This window comes from Suncus etruscus, chromosome 3, assembly GCF_024139225.1.
Source record: "Suncus etruscus isolate mSunEtr1 chromosome 3, mSunEtr1.pri.cur, whole genome shotgun sequence".
Classification (NCBI taxonomy): Eukaryota; Metazoa; Chordata; class Mammalia; order Eulipotyphla; family Soricidae; genus Suncus; species Suncus etruscus.
In genome coordinates this window covers 67,921,281-67,948,785 of record NC_064850.1, presented here as the reverse complement: position 1 = coordinate 67,948,785, position 27,505 = coordinate 67,921,281, and the positions used below count along the sequence as shown (strand labels likewise).

General features: G+C 45.4%; 1 protein-coding gene across 1 annotated transcript in view; it reads left to right on the top strand.

Annotated features, from left to right (window-relative positions):
- The window catches only part of NAV1 (neuron navigator 1), a 171,356-nt gene that overhangs the window by 100,952 nt on the left and 42,899 nt on the right, over nt 1–27,505 (top strand). Inside the window, exons 5-6 of the mRNA XM_049770698.1 lie at nt 24,561–24,699; nt 25,454–25,751. Of these exons, the coding sequence (XP_049626655.1) occupies nt 24,561–24,699; nt 25,454–25,751 (437 nt within the window). The remainder of the gene's footprint in view (nt 1–24,560; nt 24,700–25,453; nt 25,752–27,505) is intronic.

The window sequence follows — 27,505 nt, the reverse complement described above, 5'->3', positions numbered from 1 at the left end:
GCAGCATGTGAATTCCTTGTTAGAGGCTGGCTTTGGAAATGACGAGCAAGAAAAAGTGGTTACTGTCATGGGCTCAGTGACCTTCCCTTTAGAGCTTTGCTGAGTGTCACAGTGTCACCTGCCTTACACTTATCCTACTAGATTACCCGAGGGCTCAAGCCTCTGGATCTAAAGAGGCACTTGGCTGGAACCAACGAACCAACGTGTCCACAGTTAAGCATGCTAAGTGCGAGCAGACAGTCATGAGGAATTAATCCAGCTCTGTCTTTTGGAGTTTTCAGGCTCAGACTTCGTGTTTTGCCGGCTCTCCTTTGAAATGTTTCATTTTGTTTTTCTTTGGTAGATTGGATGTGGTTGAATATGGATGGCATTAGGATCATTGTAGGCAAAAAGGCTTGAACTATGCATTAATCCTGTATTTTGAGCTAGGATCTGTTTTTTGTTGTTGTTTGGGGGCCACACCCAACAGTATTCAGGGCTGACTACTCAGGGCTAATGCTTGATTCTGCACTGAGGGACCTCTTCTGGTGGGCTCGCAGGTCCATATGGAGTGCTGGGGATCAAACCTGGGTAGTAGCGTTCATGCCAGGCAAATGCCCTCCCCACTGTACTTTCACTCAGGTCTGGGCCACACCCGGCGGCGCTCAGGGGTTACTCCTGGCTGTCTGCTCAGAAATAGCTCCTGGCAGGCACGGGGGACCATATGGGACACCGGGATTTGAACCAACCACCTTTGATCCTGGATCGGCTGCTTGCAAGGCAAACGCCGCTGTGCTATCTCTCCGGGCCCGGAAAGTAGCTTTTATCTCAATTTTTTTTTTTTATTTCTGTTTTGGAGACATATCCAGCAGTGCTCAGGACTTACTACTGACTGTATTTGGGGTATCACTTCGGCCGGGCTTGGGGATTCTTTTGGGGTCCTGTAGATTGAACTCAAGTTGGTTACATGAAAGACAAAGCACACACCTGCTCTCTCTCCAGCTCTAGAGGTTTATTTATTTTTTTTATTATTGTTGTTGTTTTGTTTTTGGGCCACACTCGGTGATGCTCAGGGGTTACTCCTGGCTGTGCACTCAGAAATTGCTCCTGGCTTGGGGAACCATATGGGACGCCAGTGGATTGAGCCACAGTCCATCCTAGACCAGCATGGGCAAGGCAGACGCCTTCCTGCTTGCACCACCGCTCAGCCCTAGAGTTTTAATCTAGGAGAAAGGTGATAAGAATGTCAGGGATTCTGGTAAAGTGAAAGGAAAGTGGGGAGCACTGTGTGCTGAGGGATGGCTTGCAGGGTGTGTGAAGAGCCTCAACCGCAGGGGAAGTGGGCAGTGTTTGAGCCTCAAGCTGAGAGGTGTTTATTGCCAGCTCAGCGTTTCACACCAAACTCGTCACTGACTCACTTGGCACTGCCAGAATCCACTTGGCTTGGAACCGCACCACGCTTTATGTTTTGCTCCGGAAGAAGGAATTTGGAAAGTCTCATCTCTAGTTCTATCTCCTTTGAGACTTGCCGGGTGCTCACGGGGTGATTTAGGTTCTGAAGATCAATGAGCGGCAGCTTGAGGACATCAGAGGCTTCCATTGGGGCCAGCATCCTTAGCAGGGGCGTGCCCAGGACATAGGGTAAGTCTCTATGTCCTGGGCGACTCCTCCCACCTCTGTAGATTTGTGTTTTTAACTAAATAAGGCTTTTGCTTCTGTCAGCCCCACATAGATCATTATTTAAGCAGCTGCAAACACTTGGGTTCCTCCCTGTTTGCAGGCATTGCCTGATTCCAGTAAAGCTTTGGCAGGAGGTGCTAGTCATACTGGTGTTCCCTCCCCTCTCCTCCCCTCTCCTTTTTCCCCCTTCTCTCCTCTCCCCTTCTGTTTCCTCTCTTCTCTCCCCTCTCCCTCCCCTCTCCCTCTTTCTCCCCATCCTTCTCCTCTCCTCTTCTCTTATCCCTGGCCCCTCCCCATCTTTTTCTTTCCTTTCCTCTCCCCTGTCTCTTCTCCCCCTACCAGCTCCCAATATAAACCCAGTCACTAGTGCCACTACTAGAAAAATCATGTTTGGACTTGTGAACTGAACAAGTTAGAATGAAAAGCATGAAAATGTAATAAAAGTGGACATTCTTAGTCCAAAGTTACCTTTTGATCCAAAACTTTGTCATTTGAGAAATTTATTTTTCTTTTCCTTTTTTAATGTTTTTTTTTGGGGGGGTGGAGGAGGTGGGGGTGATTTAACTTGCATATCTATAATATACCTTTATACCTATGGTTGTTTTAAAATTTCTCAGGCAGGCAATGGCTAATGATATAAACAGGGAAAATGTTTCCCTTGCATTGGCTGACCCTGGCTTAGTTCCCACCACTGTGTATGGTTTTCCCAACCCCCCAAGCAAGCATTGCCAGGGGTGACTCTGAATCTAGAGCCAGGAGTGATCTCTGAAGCACGGTCAGGTATGGCCCCAAAAATCAAACAAGCAAAAATTTCTCAGGCAAAAAAGGATCATAAGGGGGCTGGAGCGGTGGCGCAGGGCATAAAGGCTTCTCTGCCTTTTGCTCGCTAGCCTAGGATGGACTGCAGCTTGATCCCCCTGCCTCTCATATGGTCCCTTAAGCCAGGAGCAATTTCTAAGCATAGCCAGGAGTAACCCCTGAGCATCACAAGGTGTGGCCCAAAAACCAAAAAAAAGGGGGGGGGTTCATGAGTAAAAAAGATTTACTTTCTTAGCTTAGTGGTTGACAAACTGCTGTCAGGGCCAAATCTGATCACCTATCTGTTTTATTATGACCCATTAAACTAAGAATGATTTTTATGTTTTTAGGTGATTTGAGGGGAGAGAACCTAAACAATTAGAATGTTTTCTGACATTAAGATTATATGAATGATGGGGCCGGGCGGTGGCGCTAAAGGTAAGGTGCCTGCCTTGCCTGCGCTAGCCTTGGATGGACCGCGGTTCGATCCCCCGGCGTCCCATATGGTCCCCCAAGCCAGGAGCGACTTCTGAGCGCATAGCCAGGAGTAACCCCTGAGCGTCAAATGGGTGTGGCCCAAAAACCAAAAAAAAAAAAAAAAAAGAATAAAATATGAACTAATTTCCCAAAATAGCAATATATGATCTAAAATAATAATTTAAAAAAAAAGATTATATGAATGAAATATTCTTATAAACAAGGTTATCCTGGACCCTAACTGGCTGTGTTTACTGGTCTGCATATTATCTATGGCCACTTCATGAAACCACAGCCCTGAACACTGTGGCATTGACCCTGTGGTCCTCAAGGCCTATGAATTCAGAAATGCAATTAATTCCTCCTTTCCTGTAAGGGATTATGGGGATTTTGTGAGATTCTCAGACTCAGAATATGGCCAAAAAATGCCAAATGGTTTTGGCTAGCACCTTCCTGCCTTTCTTAAGGCCTACGCCAAGACTCCCCTCACAGAAACATGGAAATTCAAATTCAAGATCAGCTTTTCAGTGATCCCTTCATATTGTGACTTTTAATTTTCTTAGAATTTTTTTTTTACCCAACTGAAGAGTCAGAGGCCAGAGCGACAGTGGATAGAGCATTTGCCTTGTACACTGCCAACCTGGATTCAATCCCACAGCCAGGTTGGTCCCCAACAAACAAAAAATAATAATTGTGGACTAGAGAGATAGTAGAGGAGTTAAAAGACACACATCTTGCATATGTCACCAATCCTGACACTACTTCCCCTAAGAACTGTCAGGGAAATGAGCACAACTTTAGGAGTAGCCCCAGAGTACTGCTGCATGGGACCTCCATATAAGCAAACAATACAAAACAAAAAAGAATCCAGATTGTGGTCCCCATACTCCATTTTACCCCCATTCTGGTAGTAGGTGTTGAAATGTGTGCTTCCACACACAAGGAAATGAGAAAAGTCAGCTGATTCTACCCGGGTTCTAGGCACAGTGGGATGGACCGACGTGTACAGGCACCATTCCTGAGCCTTGTGTCCTGGAGGGGGACTTGAAGGCATCTCGGAATGAGAGAAATTTCCAGTGGTCTTACACTCTCAGAAGGATTCAAATTTCCTCTCTTGGGACCATCTGACAAAGAGAGGGAGGTATCTATTTTCTTCCCTGCTCTATGAGGGGAAAGACGTGGGGCAGGCAGAAAGGGAAATCTCTGAAACGAGACAAAACTCAAACAAATTGTGGCCGCCTGAGTCAGCATTCCACACCCACAGTTGGTCCTCATTAAGAAGACTCCCCTTAACCAGCTCAGCTTTCGGCTCCTTTTACTTTGCTTCACTGCCAGCTGACATGGCAGAGCCTTAGCCCACACCACAGCCTCTCACATCTTCTCTTTGGTTCGCACTTTTCTGCCTCTTGTTTACTACCCTGCAATTACCCTTTCCCATGTTTAGAGCCTCATAAAATACATTGATACCCCTAATCCAATTGCATCCAGTTTTACCCACAAAATGATTTCTGTCCAGGGCTCTCATCAGGGCTGAGTAATTGTATCACTAGAGGTGCACACAGAGAACCTGGTTTTGTCATAAAAGACAAGGTTTCAAAAAAATTTTTAAAAAAGGGACCGGAGAGTGGGGCCGGGCGGTGGCGCTGGAGGTAAGGTGCCTGCCTTGCCTGCGCTAGCCTAGGACGGACCACGGTTCGATCCCCCGGCGTCCCATATGGTCCCCCAAGAAGCCAGGAGCAACTTCTGAGCGCATAGCCAGGAGTAACCCCTGAGCGTCACAGGGTGTGGCCCAAAAAACAAAAAAAAAAAAAAAAAAAAAAGGGACCGGAGAGAGAGCATGGAAGTAGGGCCATTGCCTTGCATGCAGGACAGTGGTTCAAATCCCAACATCTCATATGGTCCCCCAAGCCTGCCAGGAGCAATTTCTGAGCGTAGAGCCAGGAGTAACCCCTGAGCACTGCCAGGTGTAACCCAAAAACCAAAAGAAAAAAAGAAAGAAAGAAAAGGTTTCTCTAGGATTATTTTACTACCAAGTCCAAGAAGCAATAATTCCTTCTATATTGTTCAAACCTTCTATTTCTCTCAATTGTCTCCTCTGCTGTGCCTTGTGGATAGAATCGAGTGTTGCACTTAAGTTCTAAGGATGTGGGTGTGACCACCCAATTGTTAGTAAATCCCTGAATAGGAAACATGCCTGGTTTGCTTTGCGGGAAGTGATCAATGTCTGAGGTGACCTGATGTCTGTATTGAGGTAAGTAAAGTATAAGGTCATTGTTATCACTTTATGGTTGTAGGGAGTCTTTTCCTCAAGATTTAATTTAACCAAATAGCAAAGACTAAAGCATCAGATGTTACTTTCTCACAGTTCTGGAGGTTATGATTCTAAACACGGTACTCTGAGTTGGGTTCTAGTGAAAGCATCTTCTGGCTGGCTCCTTCCTGGTTGTCCTCACCTGGCCTTCTCTCTGATCTCACATATGCTCATACACACACATGTGTGCATGCACGCATGCATATTCATCTCCCATTGTTTCTTACCTGTTCCTTGGGATTAGGACCCCACCTTTATATATGACCTCATGATCCTTTTTGTGGGGCCACACCCAAGGGTGGTGCTCAGGGATTAATCCCGGGTTTGCATTTAGGAATCATTCCTGGTGGGCTCAGGGAAACATATGGGATGCTGGCAATCGCCCTACTTGCTGTGCTATCGCTCAGGACCCTGTGACCTCATGACCCTAATGTTTTTCCTAAAGGCCCAATATCTAAATATGGTTCAGGGAGCTATGACTTCCAAATATGGACTTGGGGTGGGGAAATATAGGCCAACCTACAGTTGTTTAAATTTAAGAAACACTTTTTTGGGGGGGAGGGTTTGGGCCACACCTGGAGGCACTCAGGTCACTCCTGGCTCTGTGCTCAGAAATTGCTTCTGGCAGGCTCAGGGGACCATATGGGATGCCAGGGATCCAGTCTGGGTCTGTCCCAGGTCAGCCACTTGCAGAGCAAACGCTCTACTGCTGTACTGTCTCTCCGGCCCCGAAACTCTTAAATTTAGACCAGTGATACTAGAATAAAAAGGCCATGTTTTGGAAGCAGAATCTTAAAGGGGCAAGATAATTTGAAATATATATTCTGGACCAGAGAGATAGTACAGTGGGTAGGGCACTTGTCTTGCATGTAGCTGACCGAGGTTCAATCCCCAACATCCCGTAAGGTTCTCCTGAGCATTGCCAGGTATGGCCCCAAACAAAACAAACAAATCAAAACAAATGTGTTCTAGGGGCTGGAGTAAGCAGGGCATTTACTTTGCATGTACTGACTCCAGTTTGATCCCCAGCACCCTTCATATGATCCGTCAACCACCTCTAGGAGTGATCCCTGAGCACAGAGCCAAGAGTATGCCCCAAGTACTGCCAGGTGTGGTCCACAAACTGAAAACAGTTTTCTTTTTTTTTTTTTCTTTTTTTTTTGGGGGGGGGGTCATACCCGGCGGTGCTCAGGGGTTACTCCTGGCTGTCTGCTCAGAAATACCTCCTGGCAGGCACGGGGGACCATATGGGACACCGGGATTCCAACCAACCACCTTAGGTTCTGGATCGGCTGCTTACAAGGCTGAAAACAGTTTTCTAAGGTCAGCAACATAATTGAGAATCTGCAGCATCAGAGACCAGCAAATGGCCCCTGTTATGTGCCCATTTCTCCAGCCCAAAAAAGAGCTCTCCATGCTGGATAGAGGCCAGTTTGCTCTGAGCACAGTCTTTGCTGCTGCTGAGAGAGCTCATACGTAGATTCACCGAGTAGGATATAAAATGAAATTGAGGATTTTCTTTGGCACGGAGGTTCTGCTAGGTTTCTTCCTTCTGTAAGAAAGAGTTGGGGTGCTCAGAATGACAGAAAGGTCTCCAAAAGGGATGAGGCTCATGTGGAGAGCTCTTGTGTTTTTTTTTTTTTTTTTGAAGGGGTTTTGTTTTATTTTGGGGCCACAGTTGGTGGCGCTCAGGTTACTCCTGGCTATGCACTCAGAAATTGCTTCTGGTTTGGGGGACCCATATGGGATGGGGGGGGAGTCGAATCTAGGTGGTCCGTCCTAGGTTAGCACATGCAAGGCAGACACCCTACCGCTTGCGCCACCGCTCTGGCTACCCAAACTCTTGTGTTGTAAGTGTGAGGACCTTGGTTCAGGTTATGGTCCGCCAGGGGGAAAAAGTACATTTCCAGAAGGTTCTCGTTTTTCTATTATACCTAACATCATCATAAATAGTAGAAGTCCCTCTCTTGGTGGTACAGTAGGGTGACATTTTATATTCTTTGGGGTTCAGTGGGCTTCTGCTAACTACACAAATCATTTCTAGAAGCCCAGAGCATCCCTATAGAAGTCATGAGCTGAGGAAGTTAAAGGAAAAGGTAGCAGTGGAAATCCTGATTTCAGAATCAAAGGGAGTAACTAAAGTACAACAGGGCTTCTGGGTTTCATTTTTTGAGTTTTACTTCAGTTGGATTTTGGTTTTCAGGAAATCTTTTCAAAATTGTGGCTAAATCTCTGCAGTCTTCTCAGGGAGCATGAATAAGAATTCATCATAGGATGTTGCAATGATACCCTAAATGATAGGCCTCCAATCTCAAGGGTGGTGGCTGTTTTCTCTTATTTTTCAGCTGTGTTGTGTAACCAGCCTTTGGGAAGAAAAATCTGAATTCAGGGTCCATAGTCCATTCACAAAATCTGCTATAATGTTTGAGAGTTGAACAAATTAAGCAGAGAGTTGTGACTCAGCCTGGAGTTGTGAAGTATGCAAGTGATTGAAACCTGTGTTTTCTTAGTGGGAGAAGAGGACCCACTCCTGGCCAGCAGATCAAGGGGTTCCAATGGAATGTTCTTTCTCATTGTACACACCCATCCTCCACTTTCTTCTCCTTTTTTTATTAGCAATCTGAAACTTAAACTTTGATAAAGACCCTAAGAACTCATGCTCCACCCCTTTTCCCTCATTTTAGAAGGGAAATTGGAATACACCTGGCAGCTCTCCAGACTTAATCCTGTTCGGTTAGGTTTAGTTTGGTTGGAGCACCTAGTGATGCTCAGAGCTTATTTCCGGCTCTGAGCTAGAGGATCATTCTTGGTGGGGCTCAAGAAACCGTATGGGATGCTGGGGCACCAAATCCAGGTTGGCAGCATGCAAGGCAAGCCTGCTGTACTATCACTCTGGCCACTTTGAGCTTACTTCTGGCTCTGTGCTCAGGAATCACTTCTAGTGGTTCTGGGAATTTAACCTAGTTGGGGTGTGCAAGGCAAAAACCTTATGCTCTGTACTATCTCTGTGTTGTCTGTCATCCCCCTGCCCCATCATAATCTCTCATTTGGTGCAGTTCATCCTCTCCTCCCTGACCCAAACTTCATTGGCTCAATCTAGCTGTGGCCTCTTTCCAAACTACATATCATAATGTGGCACACCTTATACCCCCTCTTGCCCTTGGGGGCACTCAGAGGCCATCTGGGGATGGGGACAGGAGGAATAACTGAGAATATTGGCAGCATTTGAGTAGAATTTTGGTTTCTCTACATAGCCTTGATTCAGTTTTAAAATTAACATCCTGATTTTGCCCAGTTTCACTTCACTCCATGCGTCTCTTAGTTAGAAGTCTCTGACTTTTAGAAGTCTCTGACTTCCTGAATAAGCTGAGAGTGGTGGCTTAGAATTCCACGGCATGCTACATTTCGTGTCATAAAAGGAGATATTTCTGCAACTTCAAGCATTTTCAGGTCATAGATCAAATGTAATTGCTGTCAAAGTTGATGAATTCCAGCTCTTCAGATGATATACTTGGAAGGACATAATAAGTTATTGGCCAAGAAAGGAGAGTGGTTTCCAATAAGATGTGATTTTTTTTTTTAATTTTCTACTTAGATACATTTGTTTTTAAGTTAAACCAGGATAATTCATTAAATCATGTCATTCAACCCTATATATGTAAAATATTATTTTAAGATGTACTAGAAGATCTTTTATAATTTCATATTGAATCTTTGGAATGTGACATACAACTCAGTTTGAACTAACTAGAGGTCAAGGAATCAGTGATCGCATATGACAGCTGGCTGCCATATTTTGCGGCTTTGGAGATTAGCACTTTGTTAACTGAGGAAGCCAAATAACCCTGCTTGTTGCAGTGAACAGAGTTGGAACATCACAGATACACTCTTGTTAGGAACCCACACATTCAACGATATTAGAGTGAATCTGAAGGAAATCTCAGTTGAACTATTATCAACCTGTTGCTTACCTCCAGGAATGGACTCAAAGAAAGAATCCACATCTTAGTATAAGAGATAGAAAGAATGGGGAATCTTTGGAAGCTTTTTTTTTTAAACTTTATTGATTGATTGATTGATTGTTCGATTAGTCTTTAGGTCACACCCAGCAGTGCTCAGGGGTTACTCCTGGCTCTGCACTCAGAAATTGCCCCTGGCAGGCTGGGAATCGAACCGGGTCCCTCCCAAGTTGGGTGCATGCAAGGCAAATGCCCTACCACTGTGCTATCTCTCTGGCCCCTTTTGGAGGCTTATGATTACAAGGGGTTTAAGGTTGGGTTGGAAAGAAGCTGTTGTTTCTCTTATGTGATTCAGGGTTCAAAACTCAGTTTCTTCCTGAGAAACTTTAGAATCCACTGCTCTACTTCCAGAGCAAAGATCAAGATGAAACATGAAACAAAACGTATTTGAACAGTATAAAAGAACCTCATTCAATCACTTTTACCAACTTCCAATGGTTTAGTCCATTATATTTCATCCTGAAAGGCAAGAATGTTCTAGTACTAAAATAATGAGTAAGGAAATCTCACTTGGCTGTTTCGTTCTGAGGAAATTGTGGGAAATTTCAAAACCAGAGCAAGTATCAGGAATGTATTCCGGTCTGCTTCATAAAAGGGTAATTGGGAGTAAACCCAGTTCATGTGTAACATAAAGTTAACCTCCCTGAGGCTGGAGTGATACACAGTGGTAGGGTGTTTCCCTTGCACACGGCCAACCTGGGATGGACCCAGGTTCGATCCCTGGCATCCCATATGGTCCCTGAACCTGCCAGGAGCAATTTCTGAGCACAGAGCCAGGAGTAACCCCTAAGTGCCACTGGGTGTGATCCACAAACAAACAAATAAACAAAAAAGATTAACCTCCTTAAGAAGACACATTTTCAGATTCTCTTTTTTTTTGATGGGGAGTACCCAGTCTGTGCTATCACTCCATCCCAAATTTTCAGATTCATTATGCATTTCTTTCTTTTTTTTAAAGGCATTTATTTGTAACTCAGGCTGAACACTCTTGAGTATTTCATATCCTCTTTTCCTTTTGTTTGGGCATCAAACCTCGTGTGCAGTGGTGTGCACTTCCAGAGGTACTGGGTGTAGAGATGAAGGATGAACTGGTACAGTGTGATGCTATGATCAAACCCCATTCTTCTGTAAAGAATGTGTCTCCAACCCTTGCCATCTCTGAGGCCTGATTTTACACATTTTTCCCCAGTCCTAGAGAAGAATAATTAGAAGAGTATTTGAGTTCCTAGACAGAAAATATTAAGAGCCCTCAAACCTAAAGTGTTTGTATGGTCAAAGTTTTCCTTTTATTTTGCTCTATAGACAAGCTGGCCCTAGGGGATACAGAATGTTGCTTCTCCCTTTTTGCTTATCTCCTGCCTGTCTTTTTTTGTTTTGGATCATACTTGGCAATGCTCAGGGGTTACTCCTAATTCTGCACTTAGAAATTACTCCTGGCAGTGCTCAGGGGATCTTATGGGATGCCAACATTGAACCTGAGTCAGCCACATGCAAGAGAAATCCCTACCCGCTGTACTTTCCCTTTTCTTCTGCCCAACCTGGCTGTCAAGTTATTCTCAGTTCCTAGGACCAGTTCACATTTGGTCTATGAGCAGTCACTGTTTCTGAGATCAGTGATAGCCAGTCTCAGACCGCCTGCAGTGCAGAGAAGTGACTCTCAGCAGCCTTTCACTCTGCCAGGTGAGTCTCTTTCCTAGAATTCAGCACTCTTGTTGACACAATGATGAGGGCTGAACAGCCTCCCAAGTCTGCTAAGTAGTGCTGAGGAGTTCCTGGTTTGCTCTTGACTAACAGGTTATTGAGTCAAGGCAAGCCCCAGAGTTACAGTGCTAGAGATTACCTGGGCAATGCTCAGGGGTCTCCAGAGCTGTACATCACCCAGCAATGCTCAGGGACCATGTGCCAGCATCAAAACTGCTTGCAAGGCAAGTGCTTTAAACCCTGTATTGTCTCTTTGGGTTCTGCTTGGTTTAGTTTTGCAAGGGGTTTGGGAATTTATTCGTTGGGAATTGGGGCACCATGTATTCCAGTGTCTCTCTGTTGTCTGGAGCCTGTCTGCAGTAGAAGTTATGGGATTTTTTTGTTTCTTTTTTTCCCCCAGGCAGGGGAGTAGGGGGCCCTGAGGAGGTAATATTAGACTTCCAAATCACAAAGGCTACCTGAGAGGAAAAGCCATTCCAAGAGGACAAACAGATTTTCTGACTTACTGTATCACAGATAGTTCTCCGCTCATGTAGGAAATCGGGTTACCTGGGCCTACCAGCCTCCATGCATGGTTCCATGTGTCCTTGTCACAAATTTGTTTGGGGGCCAAAGCAACAATATAGTGAAGGCATTTGTCTTGCATATAGGCCACTCATTGAGTTCAATCCCCAGCACTATTTATGGTCCCCCAAACCCTTTAGGAGTGATCCCTGAGTGCAGAGCCAGGAGTAACCCTTAAGCACTGCTGGGTATGATTCAAAAACAAGAATAAAGAAATTTGTTTGCCATTTCACCAGGCCTAAAAATTAGGAACAGGGTTGTGAAGAGATAGTACAGCAGTCAAGGTACATGCTTTGCATATAGTTGATATCAGGTTTGATTCCTGGTATCACATAGTGTCTATGAGCTTAACTAGGACAGAGCCAAGAATAAGCTCTGAACACAGCTGGATATGGCCCACCCTACCCCACCCCCCAAAAAACTGGGCAAATGGGAAGGAGAGCCAACAAGGCTAGACAGAGCTCAATGGGCTGAGCACATGCTTTGCACAAAGAAGACCAGGGTTTGATCTCCAGTACCACACAGTCCCCTGAATACCACTAGGAATGACCACTTGGGTGAGTCTCTAAATGAGCAATTAAAAATAAAACATTTCAAGTTTGACTCGGGCGCCTTCCTGCTAGCCTGCCCTCACCCTTGGCTATTATATTCCTCTGAAATGACTGGACCTGACACATGGGGACAAGCGTGGGAGAGAAGCTGGGAGGGGAGGTCAGTGAAGGGAGCCAAGAGCTATGTTAGTGCTGGGGCCTTTCCCAGAGGGGGCGTGCCCTGCCTCGTGTCCCATGCAGACACAGCCACAGTGTTCCCGAGCTGCCTCATCACAGGCCTCCTTTCATTTCGCAGAGTCCGTGGGTACCTCAGGGTGTCCCTTCCACTGTGGTGTTCATGCTAGGAGATGGAGAGGAGGGTAGGGGAGGACCTGGCACTCCTTCACCCTCAGTTTCAGGACTGAGGCTTAGGGGGAGTGAGCTAAGGCATTGCACAGGCCTGCCAACCCTTCCAGCAGAAGTCAGCAGGGTAGGAGGCGAGCCTCATTTAAGAGTGAAGACCAAACAAGCAAGGAGGGTGCCAAGAGCTACCAGAACTAAGTTCTGGAAGGGGCATGCCCTTTTTTTCCTAGGGGAGAGACTGCCCTGGCTTCTTTCATCCAGAGGGATTGGCAGAGCAGACATAGACTTTCACACCCCTTATTGCCCATGAGCCCGGTGGCAGTGGACAGACATTTGAGATACACTCTGGGCATCCAAAGCTGTACCCCATACCAAGGACTTAGAAATCAGGGCAGGGTGGCATGGGGAGCATTAAAGACCTTCCAAACCATGAGAGCAATATGTGGGAACCCTGGTTTCCATATTCCACATAGACCCTGAGCAGTGCTGGTAGGTACCTCCACCTGTCTAGGTGTTGAACCCCAAAACCAAAAGATAAAGGAAATAGAAAGCAAGGATGCCCCCAGAAACCCAAGGCAGGGGTCTGAGCTGTTAGCAGACATGGCTGCAGGATTACTCAGCTCACCCCCACAGCTGATAGCAGTCTAGTTCTCATGTAGATTTGAGGCACAGGGAACCTCCTAGGCAGTGCTCAGGGACCTCGGGAGCCAGTCCTTAGCCAGACTTAGCCAACCAAACTGCAGGCTCAGTCCTGCTAACCTGCCAGGCCTCTATAATCTTTAGCAACTCATGAATCTCCACATGGTGATGGGAAGATGGGCTCCTGTCGGGGTCTGTGATGCCATGGACAAATGTGGTGAGGGCTGGAGAGAAATGGGGTGAGTGAATCAGGCACTAGCACCTGGCACTGTACATGGTTCTCCTACACCCCACCCAGCACTACGAGGAGTGATCCCTAGGAACAGAGCCAGGTGGAAGCCCCTAAGTACTGCCCCCACATGGCCTCAAAACAAATAAGAAAGGTGTGAAAGCCATACACCTAACAGGAGTTCAGGGGTCGAGGGCATTGGGAATGGGTGGGAAATGAAAAAGCGACTGAGTTTATGTTCATCTGTAACCTAATATGGCAAAGTCTCCTGTCTGGATTTTGTTAGAAGTTAAATCATCCTCTTTTTTTTGAATCCTCTCATGGATGTTGCCTGTTCTGTTATAGAATTCATTTCATTGAAATGATCCTTTTTTTACTCCTTTGGTTTTGGGACCATAGCCAGCAGCGCTCAGGGGCTACTCCCGGTCTGTTCAGAGAGTGCTGCGAGACCATACATAGTGGTGCAGATTGAATCAGAGTCACCGACATTCAAAACAAGCATGTTAACCCCCTGTGTTGTTTCTGTGGCCCTAAATTCCCATCTTTCTCAACCCGCAGTTGTGAACTGGAGAAGTTCTAGACAATCGTTTGTCTTTGAATGCCCAGAAATGGACAGACCGGGACCAAAGTGATAGCAAAGCAGATAGGGCATTTGCCTTACATACAGTTGACCAGGTCTCAATCTCTGTCATTCCATATGATTCCCCAAGCCTGCCATGACTGATTTCTGAGCACAAAGTTAGGAGTATTCCCTAAGTACCACTGGGTGTGGCCCAAACCCAAAATAAAAAGTAAAAAGAAAAATGGACACGCTTTGTAAATATTAGGAACAAGGAAAGATTTGCCAAGTTGGAACTGAATTTAATCCTTGACTTTGCAGAGTTTACAGGTCTTGGATCCCAAGCCTATTCCCACATATGTGCTCTTACTCTTTACACAGATGTGATGATGTTCAATAGGCTGGGGCAGTGGCTTGGATGATGGGTTGAGAATACACACCTGAGAAGCTCACAGAATTTACAAGAGGAATAATTGGATATTAGCTAAGTACTATGTACTTAGTACCTAAGTACTATGCCTTGGGGTGATTAGCCTTCTGTGTGATAGAATGGGGAGACACCTCAGGACAAGCAGGGTGGGAAGGCTTTTGCAGTCCTCCAAGGGCTTTACGTACTGCAGCAGAGCAGAATTACAAGGAATAGAAAGAAAAGGAAGGCGTGGAAGACAAGAGGAAGAACAGTGGGACTGGAGTGAAAGCACAGTGGGTAAGATACTTATTTGCCTTGCATGTGACCAACCTGAGTTCAATCTCCTGCATTCCTGAGATCTAGCAGGAGTCAGCCCTGAACTCCGTGTGATCAGAAAATAAAAAATAAAGAGGTAGAATAGTCTATGGGACTTTCTGGGCAAAACAAGGAGTTATCAGCATACTAAAGTTTTCGTGAGTGGGTGGCCCCAAAGAAGTAGCAATTTCTTGTCATGAAAGTAGATGAAAGGCCCGGAGAGATAGCACAGCGGCGTTTGCCTTGCAAGCAGCCGATCCAGGACCAAAGGTGGTGTCCCATATGGTCCCCTGTGCCTGCCAGGAGCTATTTCTGAGCAGACAGCCAGGAGTAACCCCTGAGCACCGCCAGGTGTGGCCCAAAAACAAAAACAAAAACAAACAAACAAAAAAAAGTAGATGAAGGGGTTAAGACTTGTGGAGAGGATTAAAGGAGATGAGTGCATCTGTAAATGGGAAAATGCATATCCTGCAGAGAAAATGCTTTACTATTTCCCCGTGACCTGTCCCCATGTTCTAGAAAAATCCTTTGGCCAGAGTCCTGTTTACTGTCTTGTTTATATCGGCTTTAATCTCTCAGCTGCTTGTTCAAACTCATTTCCTCTTCTCTTCTGAGGGTCAGTGAAAATGAAAAGTGTCATTGTTCTTAGAATAACCTCCTGGGATGGCTTTCGCACCCGCTTTCATTTCCATCAGCTGCTGTTTGTGATTGTCCCAATGTATAAATAGATTCCATCACAAAGGACCTTTCGACTCTGATTTTTTTTTCCCCTCATGTCTTAGTGCATTTAGACCTAGCTTCATGCTGCCCAACATTCATTCCTATCACCTCCTGAGATCTATGTGGGGTTTCTTCTTTTTTTGGTTTGCTTGAGGGAACACCCTGCTGTGTTCAGTTTTCCTCCTGGTTCTGTATTCAAGGTATCACTTATGGTAGGTTTCATAAGTGGTCTTGTGGAGAGCCAAGGATTGAACCTGGGTTGGCCACATACAGACAAGTTCTTTTTTTATTGATCCTATCCTGATCGGTGATTGTGCCCTACCCTAGGGAGTGACCTGATTCTGTTCCCACCCTAGGGTGGTACCTGATTATGATGTCTGTGGAAGGCAAGGGCTTTTTTCCTGTGGCTGATTCTGGAGCTTTTGGCTTCAGCCTTATGCATGGAATAAAGCTGTTATCTTCAGAAGCCTGACTGCCTGTTAGCTTCAACCCGCCTCATTCACTTCAGAACCACTGGCTGAACAGGTTAGCAGATGCATGATTCGAGCTGGAGGAGAAAGACCTCATCCTCCATCCCTTCATCAGTCAACTTCATCAAGGATTGTTCTGCAACAACAACTGGCTCTAGGCTCAGAAATCGCTCCTGGCAGGCTCTGGGGACCTTGTGGGATGTCGGGATTTGAACCACCATCCTTCTGAATGCAAGACAAAAATGTCTTACCTCCATGCTATCTCTTTGACCCCTCTTTTTTTTTTTAAACCAAAACACCTTTATTTTAATTTTTTTATATTTTATTTTATTTATTAATTTATTTTGGTTTTGGTTTTTGAGTCACATCTAGCAGCGCTCAGGGGTTATTCCTGGCTCTACACTCAGAAATTGTTCCTGGTAGGTTCGGGGGACTATATGGGATGCCGGGATTCAAACCACCAACCTTCTGTATCCAAGGCAAATGCCTCGCCTCCATGCTATCTTTATTTTAAAATACAAAAAATAAACAGTTCTTTTCTTCCAAATACAATCATGATTAATTTACAAAAATAGGCATTTACAATCCATTTTTAAAGCATTTTCCTTTAATGGGAAACTTAGCTTCAGTGATCCAGACATTAAAATTTTTGTCTTTCTGTTTTTTGTTTTTTTTTGTTTTTTTTTGTTTTGTTTTTGGGCCACACCTGGCGGCGCTCAGGGGTTACTCCTGGCTGTCTGCTCAGAAATAGCTCCTGGCAGGCACGGGGGACCATATGGGACACCGGGATTCGAACCAACCACCTTTGGTCCTGGATCGGCTGCTTGCAAGGCAAACTCCGCTGTGCTATCTCTCCGTGTCTTTCTGTTTTTTAAAGCAAGTTTTGTTGACGTAACAAAACAGAATCTAGAACAGATGAAAAAATAAAATGACACCAGAATCTTAACGTAAACCAAGGAGATCCCCTCAAACTTCAGGTCCTTTTCCTCCAGGAACTAGCATTGTTATGTTATTTCCATTTAGTTAGGTCTCACTCCCCTTAAGTCATAAATCAGAAGGACAAAGTCTAGAAAGAAAAGGTATGAGTGACCATACAATTTGGGGAGTTTGAATATCAGAAGGCAGAAATTAACAGATTTGTCAGATTTATTTATATATATTTATTTTGGTTTGGGAGCCACACCCAGCAGTGCTTAGAGGTCTGTGCTCAGAACACATGGCTCAGGGGACCATATGAGGTGCTGGGGGTTGGACCCAGGTTGCTTGAGGTTAAGACAAGTGCCCTACCTATAGTTTTATCTCTCCAAATGTACTAGATTTAAAGGTAAATCCTAAATCAGTGGTAGGAAGAGCTATGCAACAACTCTGTTTGTACCCCAGGAACTCAAAAATCTTGGTATTGGGGAGCATCAGGGGCTTTAGTGAGGCAAGAGATGGTGCCACAATTGGAAGATTGTCTAAAACTGTCTATATTTAGGTCTCTTTGCCCACAGCTCCCAGAAAAGGAGGGAATGGCCTCCCCTCCAGGCAGCAATTTTTTAGGTTCGGCCACTGGCAGTCTGATTGGCCCAAGGAACAAACCCTTCAATGATTCATTAATTCCATCTCCCCTGAAACCTAATTAGCAAGCCTGGCCCTGTGTGCCTAGAACTTTCTGAGCCCGTCTTGAGTGTCCTAGCCTGACGTGCACACACAGCCAGCAGTGAACAGGCTCCTGAGACCTCCAAGACAGGAACATCTCACCCAGACAAACAAAAACATCCTCCAAATTATGAGAGCTGAGTGCCTTGGAGAATTCAGAGAAACTGTACCCTTAAAGAAATAAGTAAACTCTTTTTTTCCTCTTTTTTTTCTTTTTTGGCACATACCTGGCAATGATTAAGGGTTACTCCTGATTCTGAGCTCAGAAATCACTCCTGACAATATGCAGAGGACCTTATGGGATGCTGGGGATAGAACGTTAGGCTGGCTATTTGCAAGTCAATAACTCTACCCACTGCTTCAACCCGATTTTCTTTTTCGTTTTTCAGTTTGGGCCATACCCAACCATGCTCAGGAATTATTCCTGGCAAGTTCAGAGTGCTAGATATGGGGTGCTAGGTATCAAATCTGGGTTGGCTGCCAGAGTGCCTTCCCTCTATACTATCTTTCCAGCTTTCTTTTTTAAAAATATTATTGTTGGAGGCCGGAGAGATAGCGTGGAGGTAAGGTGTTTGCTTTTCTTTTTTTTTTTTTTTTTTTTTGGTTTTTGGGTCACACCCGGTGACGCTCAGGGGTTACTCCTGGCTATGCGCTCAGAAGTCGCTCCTGGCTTGGGGGACCATATGGGACGCCGGGGGATCGAACCGCGGTCCGTCCTAGGCTAGCGCAGGCAAGGCAGGCACCTTACCTCCAGCGCCACCGCCCGGCCCCAGGTGTTTGCTTTTCATGCAGAAGGTCATTGATTCGAATCCTGGCATCCCATATGGTCCCCCAAGCCTTCCAAGATAGATTTCTGAGCACAGAGCCAGGAGTAACCCCTGAGCGCTGCCGGGTGTGACCCCAAACCAAAAAAATATATACACATTATTGTTAAAGTGAAAAAATTAATGGAACTATAAAAGATAAAATTGAGACCATATGGGGACTGAAGCAATAGCACAGCAATAGGATGTTTGCCTTGAACATGGCCAACCTGGGACAAAGAACCCAGATTCCACCCCGGCATGCCATATGTTCCCTCGAGCCTACCAGGAGCAATTTCTGAGTGCAGAGCCAGGAGTAATCCCTGAGCGCTGCTGGGTGTGCCCAAAAGCAAAGCAAAACAAAAAAATTGAGACTACATACTGTCCCTAAAATTCAAATAACCAACATTCTGAGAGAACTGAAAATGTGGAGGAGCAAATCAGCAAAGACATGATTTTTTTTGATTGTTTATTTGGTTGGTTTTTGGTTTTTGGCCCACACCCAGAGTTATTCAAGGGTTACTCCTGGCTATCTGCTCAGAAATAGCTCCTGGCAAGCACGGGGTCCCATATGGGATGCCGGAATTCGAACCAACCACCTTAGGTCCTGGATCGGCTGCTTGTAAGGCAAACACCGCTGTGCTATCTCTCCAGCTCCATCAAAGACATGATTTAAGGACATTTTCCAGGCCAAAGAGTATGTAGTTCTAGTTGAGAAGACTTTTTAGATCTCTGGTAAGAGATCCACTGAATGGGGAAATACTGGCTCACACCAAGACCTGTTATTAAGGTGATTTCAGAACGTTGTGGACTTTCTTAGATATCCAGAAAAGAAACTAAGAGCTAGGTCACGTACTGAGGAATCAGAGGGGTAGGATAGCCTCCGAGGCTGGGCCTTAAAGCTCTGCATGAAGATTCTGGAGGGCAGATGCTTTCAGTTTTGCCAGACCTCACTTGGAAGAATAGAAAAGAAACATTTTATGACATACCAGACCTCACAAAGTCTGGCTCTTAAGTCTCCTTTTCTCAGAACCGACTGGAAAATACATTTCACTAAAACTAGAATTAACCAGCAAAGGTAGGAAACTGGGGTACATGGGGAATGACTTCAAGGGCTGGATCTCAGGCTGGGAGTATGGAAGCTCAGATTCAATCCCCATTACCAGAGGGTCTCCTTTCAGGAATGACGCCTGACCTCCAAAGATAACTAAAAGAGAACCTCTAGGAAGTGAAATTATGTCCACAAGGAGATATCTGTGTGGACTGTACCTGCAGGGCCTAAGAACCTGCTCAGTGTAGAGCCGGAATGATAGTATAGCGGGAAGGGCACTTACCTTGCATGCAGTTAACCTGGGTTTGATCCCTGGCATCCCATATTGTCTGTCAAGCTGGTAATTGAACTAGAGTCAGCCATGTGCAAGCCAAGCAAACACCTTTACCCTCTGTATAATCTTTTGAGCCCCAGAAACATTTTTGTTGTTGTTTTTGGCCACACTCAGTGATGCTCTGCACTCAGGAATTACTCCTGGCAGCACTAAAAAATCTATCCATGGTTTGCCACATGCAAGGCAATCGCCCACCCAGCCTACTGTACTTCCTTTTCTCTCCAGCCCTGCCTCAAAACCTTTTTTTAAATTTATTATCTTTTTTATTTGGGGGGGCACACTTGGTGATTCTTATGGGTTACTCTTGGCTCTACACAGAGGAACCACTCCTGGTGATATTCAGGGGACCACCTGGGGTGCCAGGGATGGAACCCAGGTCTGCAGCATGTAAGACAAGCACCCTCTTTGTTGTATTATCTATCTGGCCCCTGCCACAGGAACTTTTAACAGTGGCTTCTTTAGAAGTAAAAGTGGGGGCCGGGCGGTGGCGCCAGAGGTAAGGTGCCTGCCTTGCCTGCGCTAGCCTTGGATAGACCGCGGTTCGATCCCCCGGTGTCCCATATGGTCCCCCAAGCCAGGAGTAACCCCTGAGCATCACCGGGTGTGGCCCAAAAACCAAAAAAAAAAAAAAGAAGTAAAAGTGGAAAAGACAAGAGGGAAAGTGTTTCTTCTAGTTAATTTATTCATTTTTGGTTTGGAGTCACACCCAACAGTGCTCAGAGACTACTTCTGGTAGTATCTGGGGAACCACGAGCATTATGGGGCACCTACATGCAGAGTATCAACTCCCACTCCAGCTTGTCCAACTAGCTCCTCAGTCCTATACTGTTTTATTTTATTTTATTTTATTTTTGGTTTTTGGACCACACCCAGCAGCGCTCAGGAGTTACTCCTGGCTCTGTACTCAGAAATCACTCCTCTCAGGTTGGCTGCATGCAAGGCAAATGTCCTATGCTATGCTATTGTTCGGGCCACAATTCTTTTTTTTTTGTTTGTTTTGGGCCACACCCGGTGACGCTCAGGGATTACCTCTGGCTATGTGCTCAGAAATCACTCCTGGCTTAGGGGACCATATGGGACGCAGAGGGATCAAACCATGGTCCGTCCTCAGTCATTCCATGCAAGGCAAATGCCCTACCGCTTGCGTCACTGCTCCGGCCCCTGGCCTCAGTCCTTCTATACTTTTCTGTAATGTTTTAAGTCTCCTCACGTATTACACTTTTACATTTTTCAGGAGAGACGAGATGCCAGGACATGTAAAACACATGCTCTGCTACTGACTTAAAGCCCAAGCCCTATGCCTTTAAAAAAACAACAACAGGGGTTGCATCCAGAGGGGCTTGAAGCTCTCAGACTACTTCTATAATGCTAGGCCTGTAGTGCCAGGAGCCATAGGGCAATACTGGAACACACATAGTGCTGGGAATTGAACTTGGGACTGTTAGGAATGACTCAACCAACCTGAGCCTACACACGGGAGACCTCCATTGACTACAGACTTCATATTTTGGCAGAACCTGTGAAGGTATCTGCTAAGAACTATTAATCCCCCCCGCTTCCTTTCTTTCACAGTGCTTTCTTACTAGAGGAAAAGAGTGTCTGGCTTAGGAGGAAATGTGTTTGAGCCTGAAGATGGCTTGAATATCAAGGAAAATAAATTCCCCCCTCACTATACTGCTCAGCTGTCCAGAATGGAAGGCGGCAGACAGAGGAGGCATCAGAGTCTTGGGCCTCAGGGCCTCAGCAGCCTTTCTTGGGGTTTTGTTTGTTTGTTTATTTTTTTGCAAGGCCTTTTCCATAAATGTCAGACCTCGGTTACCAAGAATTAATCTCAGATGAACACTTCAGTCTTCAACTTCCTCTGTCTTTAACCTCAGACCATGCTGTGAATTGTTTTTTGGAGGGCCAGAGATCTTATCTTGAGGGTCATAAAAATCAGAATTGATCTTTCCCCTTCAGTATTTCTCTGAAACAATTATGATAGTGTAATCCAGGACAAATGTGAGAGTTGGTCTGTGTGGTAATGATGGTGGGAGGAGAGAGGAGTTGTTGTCATTTAATAATGGTTGTTTTTCATGGTACTAAATTGAAATCTCTCTGTTGGGTGTTCTAATCCCTAAGCTTTCTTTGTTCTTTCTCAGCATATTTGGATTAATCACTCCAGAGCTTCCAAGCCAAATGTCTAAACCACCCACTCGCCTATTCCCAGCACATGAATTAGAAGCTTAAATCTGGGCCAAGTGCTTAGATGTCTTCTAGCCTGATTTTGGTTCCATAATATGTGACTCAAAATAAATCAAAAATGAAAAATCTGGGCCCGGAGAGATAGCACAGCGGTGTTTGCCTTGCAAGCAGCCGATCCAGGACCAAAGGTGGTTGGTTCGAATCCCGGTGTCCCATATGGTCCCCCATGCCTGCCAGGAGCTATTTCTGAGCAGACAGCCAGGAATAACCCCTGAGCACCGTCGGGTGTGGCCCAAACACCAAAAAAAAAGAAAAGAAAAAAAAAAGAAAAAGAAAAATCTTTCAGATAATACAGACACTCTCAGCATCTTCAACTCTTGACTCGGGAGAGTTGGTGAATCTTGCACAGGCGTACATGCACAGTTGGTCGACAAACTTCCTGTGAACCTCAACACAGGACTGACAGGCTAATAATTCCTCCAGGCACTAACACTCATTTCTTTCCATCTTTCTGAGGCTCTAAGCCTTTAGTGAAATCTAAGGAGCTTTGTCTTCTAGAAGGTCCAGGAAGAAGTCATAGAAATGATGGAAGACTTGGGAAATATTGAAGAAAGTTGTCTGAGAATTTGAGCTTTGAATATAATATGCTCAAAAAAGTAACTTGTGAATGGCTAACAAGGATAGAACAAAAGTAAATTGGTATACATAATACATGAGACCTTTTAAAAAAATTTAGATTCATACCTGGAAGTGTCCAGGGCACTCTGAGGTCAAGGATCACTCCTAGCAGTGCTTGGGAGGGGGAGGGTGGGAGGGGAGATGGGGGGACTCATATAGGTCCCCAGAATCTAACCAGGGTTGACTGCATGCAAAGCCTTACCCACTCTATTATCTCTCTGGTTTAGAAGAAGCATTTTATTTACATGTTAATAATAAACTTTGGGACACTGTATCAGCCCTGAACACAGGGTCTAAGCATCATTAGGTATAGTCCAACCCAGTACCCACAAAACAAAAGATATAGACTTACTTTCTTTTTTTGTTTGGTTTGATTTGGTTTGGTTTGGTTTGGAGGCCATATCTGGCAGCACTCAGGGGTTTACTCCTGGCTCTGTGTTCAGAACTCACCCTGACAGGCTCAGTGGACCATATGGGATGCCAGAAGTTGAACCCGGGTTCATTCCTGGTCGGCTGTGCACAGGGCAAAGGTTCTACCGCTCCAGCCCCATCTTTTTTCTTTTATTTAAACACTGTGGTTACAAATTTGTTCATGATTGAATTTCAGTCTTACAATGTACACTATCCTTCACCCATGCACATTTCCCATCACCAGTGTCCCCAGTTTCTCCCCTCCCTCCTGCCCCTGGGGCATGCATTTTACTCTTTTCTCTCCCTCTTATTTTTTTTATTTTTTTAGATACTGTGGTTTGCACTTTTGTTAATGAAGGGGTATTATGTATATCACTATCTCCATTCAGCACCCAAATCTTGTCCAGAGTGATCAGTTCCAACTCTACTATAACTACATTGCTTTACTCTTATGTGGCAAGCTTTCTACCATGGACCGGTCCTCCTGGCCCTTGTCCCTATTGTCTCTGGATATTATTACCATACTACTTTTTTTTTTTATATCCCACAAATTAATGTGATTATTCTATCCTTCTCCCTCTTCCTCTGACTCATTTCACTTAGCATAATAGTCTCCATATTTATTTATGTATAAACAAATTTTACGACTTTAGAAAATATAAACTTTTTAACCATGAAAACTTTTTATACAAGGAAAAGGTCAGAGAGACTAAAGTTAGACTGAGTCCCTTTAGAAAATGGACCAGTCTCTGTAAAACTAGTCAGATACAGATGTTTTAACAGCTTCCTAGATACCACAAATCTGATGTTTCAAGCAATTGGCAGAAAAATGAAACCATTCAAAGCAAATCTTTTCTTGGCCATAGACCTTAATTGTGGCTTATATACCAAAAGTAATGGATGCTGTTTGGGAGCAAAATTTGATCCCGGGGTGAATGGTATAGACAGGAAACTTGTGAAATGAATAAAAGCTCTAAGGTTCTAGAAAAGATACGTGTTTTTCTTGTCCTTCTTACTGGAGTTGCAAGCATTTAAGAAACTGGAGGAAACGGTCCAAGAATATAGCTGAAACTGAAAATACATTGGTAATTCTATGATGAGCACTGTTTATAGGGAAGGGAAATGGATTTGTATTTCCTCTTAGGTTGATCTGGTTTTGGCTTTTGCTTATTTGTTTGGGTTTTGGTTTTTTGTTTGTGTAATTTTGGGGCTACAATTCCTTGCCCTGCACTCAGAAATTACTCCTGGCAGGCTTGGGGGACCATATGGAATGCCAGGGATCGAACTCAGGTCCATCCTGGGTCAGCCACATGCAAGGCAAATGCATTACTGCTGTGCTATTGCTCTGGCCCCCATTAGGTTTTGGGTTTTGGTTCATATTCGGTTGTAGTATTCAGAATCTACTCCTAATATAGTGTTCTGGAAGTGCTGGGGGGTGATAATTGAGACTCTAACATACAAAGCATATACTCTAGTCTTTGAGCTTCCTTTATAATATTTTTTCTATTGAAAAGTAAATCTCTTGCCTGATAAGAACTTTGCACTTTGTGAGTTCCTGGCACAGCCAGGACTAATGCCCAAGCTTTCTCTTTTGGGCCAGGCTCTATACTGGAAAACGGCCCTTCTTTCATCAGGATGAAAAAGTCTTGCCTTGGCTTCTATCTCAGCTGCTAACCTCTGTGTCCTTTCCTGCAGCTGGGATGAAAGTAGTTCCATCAGCAGTGGCCTCAGCGATGCATCTGATAACCTCAGCTCAGAAGAGTTCAACGCCAGCTCCTCACTCAACTCCCTCCCCACTACCCCCACTGCTTCTCGAAGGAACTCGACTGTAGTGGTACGTGAGTTTATAAACAAATGTTCCCCCTCTACTCGATGAGACCTAGTCACACCAGGCTTGAACTTACATATAATCTCACCCTTCATGGGTATGCTCATAAACCTTTGACAAACTCCTTCTAGAAGAGAAGGGCAAGAGACCAGAGATACCTGGCCAGAGCGATAGAGTAGCGGTAGGGTGTTAGCCTTGCATGCGGCAGACCCGGGATGGACCTGGTTTAGATCCCCAGCGTCCCATATGATCCCCCAAGCCAGGAGTAACCCCTAAACATCACTGTGTGTCGCCCAAAGAGAGAGACAGAGACAGAGACAGAGAGAGAGAGAGAGAGAGAGAGAGAGAGAGAGAGAGAGAGAGAGACTTAGAGAGACTTAGAGAGACTTCCAGGTAGAGCCAAATAGAAGGAAAAGCAGCCAAGAGCTATGTATGCTGACCTGGCAGTGTGGGTGGAAACTTGAGAGTTGACTTTGTTGTGGGGTCAGTCCACAAAATAAATTTCTCTAGGGGGCCGGAGAGATAGCATGGAGGTAGAGCGCGTTTGCCTTGCATGCAGAAGGACGGTGGTTCGAATCCCGGCATCCCATATGGTCCCCCAAGCCTGCCAGGAGCGATTTCTGAGCATAGAGCCAGGAGGAACCCCTGAGCCCTGCTGGATGTGACCCAAAAACCAATATATATATATATATACATCCCTCCCTACTGTCAAGTTCCATCCCCAATAAATGTCTTCTCTTGTCTTTCCTCTTCTCTTCAGCTTCGTACCGACTCAGAGAAGCGCTCACTTGCAGAAAGTGGGCTGAGCTGGTTCAGTGAATCAGAGGAGAAGACCCCCAAAAAGCTGGAGTACGATAGCGGGAGCCTAAAGATGGAACCAGGAACCTCTAAGTGGCGGCGAGAGCGGCCCGAGAGCTGTGATGATGCCTCTAAGGTTGGAGAACTGAAGAAGCCCATTAGCCTGGGACAGCCTGGCTCCCTGAAGAAGGGCAAGACCCCACCCGTGGCTGTTACTTCCCCTATCACTCACACAGCCCAGAGTGCCCTCAAAGTTGCAGGTGAGCCTAGGATGAAGGAAGGAACATGCACAAGGCCCATGTCTTTAATTGCTCCCTCTTTCTTCATCACTAACCCATAGGATCAAAGAAAATTTCTGTTGTTGGTTTCAGTTTGGGTTTTTGTTCTGGGGTCACACCTAGCAGTGTGCAGAGTTTACTCCTGGCTCAGTGCTCATGGTGGGGCTCGGGACTATATGGGGGCCCAGGTTTCCCTGCAAGACAAACTGTACCTGCAGTACTATCTCTTTAGCCTTGAAACGCAAATGTCAATGGCTAGAGCAGTAGCATATCAGGTAGAGCACTTGCCTTGCACACAGCCGACTCAGGTTTGATCTCAAGTATTCCAATTGCTACACCAATTACCGCCGGGGTAATTTCTGAACTCAGGGCCCGGAGCAACCTCTGAGCATTGCAGATGTGGCCCTAAAAGCAAAGAGTAAAAGCAGATGTTTGCCTAGCTCTAACATTGCCATCTTATTTGGCCTTCCCAGCAGTCCTTTGAGCAAGTGGGTATGACTTCTTACTTTTAACAAATGTGGTTGTGGGGCTGGAGTGATAGTATAGTAGGGAGGCAATTGCAATGCCAGGTGTGGCCCAAAACTCAAATGTGGCTGTGCATGCATTACCCAACAGAAAAGCAGAAGAGCAGTGAGCATGTTTGTTTAGAGGCATTTTTGGTTTTTAGGTGTTTTTGTTTTGGGGCCACACCCAGCAGCGCTCAGGGGTTACTACTGGCTTTGAGCTCCTGGCAGGCTTGGGGGACCATACAGGATGCCAGGGATCAAACCCAGGTCCATCCTGGGTCATTTGCATTCAAGGCAAATGCCCTACCACTGTGCTATCATTTATTCTGGCTCCTCAGAGACAATTTTGTTTTTTGGGGTCACATCAGACAGCGCTCAGGGGTTCCTCCTGGCTCTACGCTCAGAAATCACTCCTGGCAGGTTTGGGGACCATATGGGATGCCGGGATGTGAACCACCAACCTTCTGCATGCAAGGCAAGTGCCTTACCTCTATGCTACTTCTCCGGCCTCAGAGACAATTTTGGATTTTGTTATGGGGAAGGGTCATATCAAGAAGTCGGGGCCGGAGAGATAGCAGGGAGGTAAGGTGTGTGCCTAGCGTGCAGAAGGACGGTAGTTCGAATCCTGGCATCCCATATGGTCCCCTGTGCCTGCTAGGGGCGATCTGAGCGTAGAGCCAGAAATCTGAGCTCTACCGGGGTGACCCAAAAACCAAAAATAAAATAAATTAAGAAAAAAAGAAGTGCTCAGGATGGGCCGAAGAGAAAGCATGAAGGTAAGGCATGCCTTGCATGCAGAAGGATGGTGGTTTGAATCCCGGCATCCCATATGGTCCCCTGAGCCCACCAAGAGCAATTTCTGAGCATAGAGCCAGGAAAAACTGAGCGTTGCTCAGTGACCCAAAAACCAAAAAAAAACAAAAAACCAAAAGCCAAAGAAGTGCTCAGGAGCTGTTTCTGGTTCTATGCTCCAGAGTAACTCTTTGCTGTGTCCCTATAGGCATGACTAAGAATTCAAACCTGAATTGGCCACATGCAAAGCAAAGTTCTAGGGACCCCTGACATGATTTTGACCTGTTTCCCCATGCCCCCCACCCCGAGTTGTGTTTCTTTCCACTTGAGGAATTTATCCATTATACATGCCTGCACAGGGTCCATGCATGGCCTTTCAGGAGCTGGAAATACAACATAAGTCAGGATTGTATTGCTCCAGTGCCAGCCCTAGGTGGT